This window comes from Pundamilia nyererei, unplaced genomic scaffold, assembly GCF_000239375.1.
Source record: "Pundamilia nyererei isolate P.nyererei 1_Seehausen unplaced genomic scaffold, PunNye1.0 scaffold00008, whole genome shotgun sequence".
NCBI classification, from domain to species: Eukaryota; Metazoa; Chordata; class Actinopteri; order Cichliformes; family Cichlidae; genus Pundamilia; species Pundamilia nyererei.
Genome location: NW_005187409.1, coordinates 6,092,143 through 6,095,518, shown reverse-complemented (window position 1 = coordinate 6,095,518; position 3,376 = coordinate 6,092,143). Strand labels below are relative to the sequence as shown.

At 39.0% G+C, this 3,376-nt stretch overlaps 1 protein-coding gene across 1 annotated transcript in view; it reads left to right on the top strand.

The window, feature by feature from the left end:
* Nucleotides 1-2,024, top strand: part of LOC102215115 (neuronal acetylcholine receptor subunit alpha-7-like) — a 31,370-nt gene extending 29,346 nt beyond the window's left edge. The window contains exons 8-9 of the mRNA XM_005723130.1: nucleotides 879-988; nucleotides 1,090-2,024. Coding sequence (XP_005723187.1) covers nucleotides 879-988; nucleotides 1,090-1,683 — 704 coding nt within the window. The 3' untranslated portion in view covers nucleotides 1,684-2,024. The remainder of the gene's footprint in view (nucleotides 1-878; nucleotides 989-1,089) is intronic.
* The last annotated feature ends 1,352 nt before the right edge of the window (nucleotides 2,025-3,376 follow it).

Sequence of the window (3,376 nt, the reverse complement as noted above, 5' to 3'; positions counted from 1 at the left end):
ATATATATATATATATATATATATATATACATATATATATACACGTATATACATATGTATGTATATGTCTGAGTTACTGTAGCTGTCAGGGCATGAGTCTTTTATTACTCGTCAGCCGTTAATCACAACATAGGTGTGCTAATTTCTTGTTTGGCTTAGTTCATTTTAATTGTGTTTTGATTAATTCGTAATTTAGTTTGTTCTGTCTCAAAAAACAATGTGGTTTGGGTCCACTTACCGTATTTCTGGAATTACTGTACATCTTGTGTTTTTCTATTGATTATACCTCCATATAGATATACACTTTCTAGTAGCAGCCTAATTTCGTGCTCCACTTCTACTATAACCTTCTTTTCCGTCCTTTTCTTTTCTTTTCTTTTCTTTAAGGCCCTAACCTCTTCTCTTTTATCTTAAAAAAAAAAAAATCCTAACAAATAATAATGAAACTCCACCTACACACTTATCCTACCCCCTCCTCTACTGCTTCCTGATAAGAGTCTCTCTCTCTCTCTCTCTCCCCTCTGTTTTTGGGTTTATTTACCTTTGTTCTCTGTTTTGTTGCACTGTTTTGCACTGCTTTTATTCACCCAGCTTCAGTTCAAATGTGCATCTCTTCCCTTTAGCAAAATAGTGTGTTGTAGATTGAGGAGAATTGCTTTCCTTTCATGATAGAGTGTGAAATCAGCCTAGTTTATTCAGTCTTGTCTGTTTCTAAATGCTAGTAATTATGAGCATCTAATAATAAAATGAGGAGTAAGTGGGAAAAAAACATGCCACAAGTAATAAAATGATTGATCTCATACATAACTCTGGGGAAAAAACAATTAAGCCTTGTTGATTTTCTTTTGTGTGTGTGTGTGTTTGTGTGTACTAAACAGCTCAGTACTTTGCCAGCACCATGATGATTGTGGGAATGTCTGTGGTGGTTACAGTTATAGTCTTACAATTTCACCACCATGACCCTCACGGCGGGAAGATGCCTAAGTGGGTGAGTGACTGAAGTTTATATTAAAAGATAATCATCATGTTTGTGTTTGAATGAATATGTTAACGGTGCCTATGTGTTGATTTTCCCCTTTCTTCTTTCAGATCCGTGTGGTTCTGTTAAATTGGTGTGCCTGGTTTCTCCGTATGAAACAACCTGGCGATGAGCGCAAGCGGCCGGGTTACAAATATCGTCACACCTCCCACCACCACTCCAGCACCAGCTCCATAGAGATGGGAACAGTACCAAGCCTTACTGTGCCGATGTCACAGACGTCCTGCCCACCCTCAGGCACCTCCAATGGTTCCATGAGTCTCTACTTTGGCAGTTACCATCCTATAGAAAGCCCACACTGTCCACCTTCTAGTGACTCTGGGGTAACGCTTGGGGGACGTGCCCACAGCTCCCCCAGTGATGAGGCAGAGCCACATGTCAGCAGTGGTGTTGTAGGCCTGGGGATGGGAGTGGGCCTCCCCCCACCAGAGATCCAGCGTATTTTGGAGGAGGTGTCGTACATAGCTCAGAGGTTCCGGGACCAGGATGAGGCTGAGGCGATCTGCAGTGAGTGGAAGTTTGCAGCCGCAGTAGTGGACCGGCTGTGTCTAGTGGCGTTTTCTCTCTTCTCAATCATTTGTACCTTCACAATCCTGTTGTCTGCACCCAACTTCATAGAGGCTGTTTCTAAAGACTTCACATAACTGGTTACAACAGGAGAGAAGGAATGAAGAAGGTGTAACAGGGAGAGAGAGAGTGTAAGAGTGAGGACAGTGGAGAGGGCATAAATGTACGTGGTCCCAAACCAACCAAATCTACTGAATAGGAGGCGAGCTTCAAAATGTGGTGCAAATAAATGCAAAAGCACCTGCATCATGCTACATCATAAAGGTCAGGAAAAATTCTTTTTATTCTTTCTGTCTTGATATAAGAAATAGATTGATAGATTTTCTTTAAAAGGAAAAAAATATAACCAAATAAACAAACAAAAAAACTCAGAACACAGAAAAGCAGTGAGAAAGCAGAGGACAGCATTGCATATGTTTTTTTTTTACATTAAGTAAGTGGAAGACAACTGTCTTTACCCTGAAACTAGTGTAAACATCATTTCTGTCCATTAAAATCACCTCTCCAATGATACAAACTCCACCACAGTCCTCTTTGTTAAATATTATTCTCCTGTCCACTTGCACCACCTCAGTCTGAGTTCATACACCCGTTGTTTACCTTTTAAGCTAATAAGGAAGTCACACATTACTTCTGATAATGTAAATCCTTGTAAAAATGTTTAGTGTAGTTACTGAAATGAGATGTTTCACTGTGAATCTTAATGTTTTCTTGTCCGCGTAGATCAACAGAGCACTGAACAAAACTTTATTGCTTTATTGTTCTTTATTCATCAGTTTAGGAACTTCTCACTTTGTCTTGCCTCTTCATTTCGAACTATAGAATCTGTAACATAATAAGAGCTGTTTGGGACAGTGAAAAATAATGTTTATGAAATATCCAGTGTATTGTATTGACAGCACTGTGTTGACTGGTATTTATGGTTGTTGACCAGTAAAAACAAGATGAACTGGTGTCTTTTCTTTTTCGAGTACTGTAAAATATCACATGTTGACCTGTACAGTAAATCATATAACCAAGTGCTCTGATGTGACATGCGCTTAATATTCATTTAACTGTTGAAAACAGGTCACGTAGTTGCACCAGTTTAAAAAACAAGCAATCACTTGAAAGCTGTTAAAGAGTTTGCACTTGTTGGAAATCATACGTGGTTTCTAAGGATGAAGAACAAAGTGACTTTTGAATCCTTGACACTGCTGACACTTGCTAGAGGCTCAATCGCAAACAGAAAATGTCATAACCTCATTTGCCACCATATCACCAAAGAATATAGTGTTGATTCAGGCTAGGATCCCAGTATGAGTTTTCCTGAAGGAGCTGAGGAACTGAAAGTGACTGAAAGCTGTAAATGTTTACTTCCACCTCCACCTCCCACCCATGGAACAGTTGCCACCATTCTCTGGTAGTTACAGTCTTTATCTCTTTCATTCTGCCTAAATGTGAGTGTTTTGCTCTCTGTGTTAATAAAAGACTATTTATTCTCCGTATAACAGGCTCTGCATAAATCTGTGGGGATATAATGTGCAAGGAGGCAAACGTGTGGCTTTGTTGCTATGTGAGACAGTCACTATAGAGTCTACACATAAAACACAATCACATCTAATCCTTATTGGTCTATTGTTGTGAATATTGCATTTATTGAATACTTTTAATCACAGAATGATCCCAAACAACAAATAATAGTTGAGAATTGCTGTAAAACACATCAAACAGTCCAAGGATCTTACTGGAGTAGGCAAATACAGTGTAACATTTTATTCAAGATCTGTA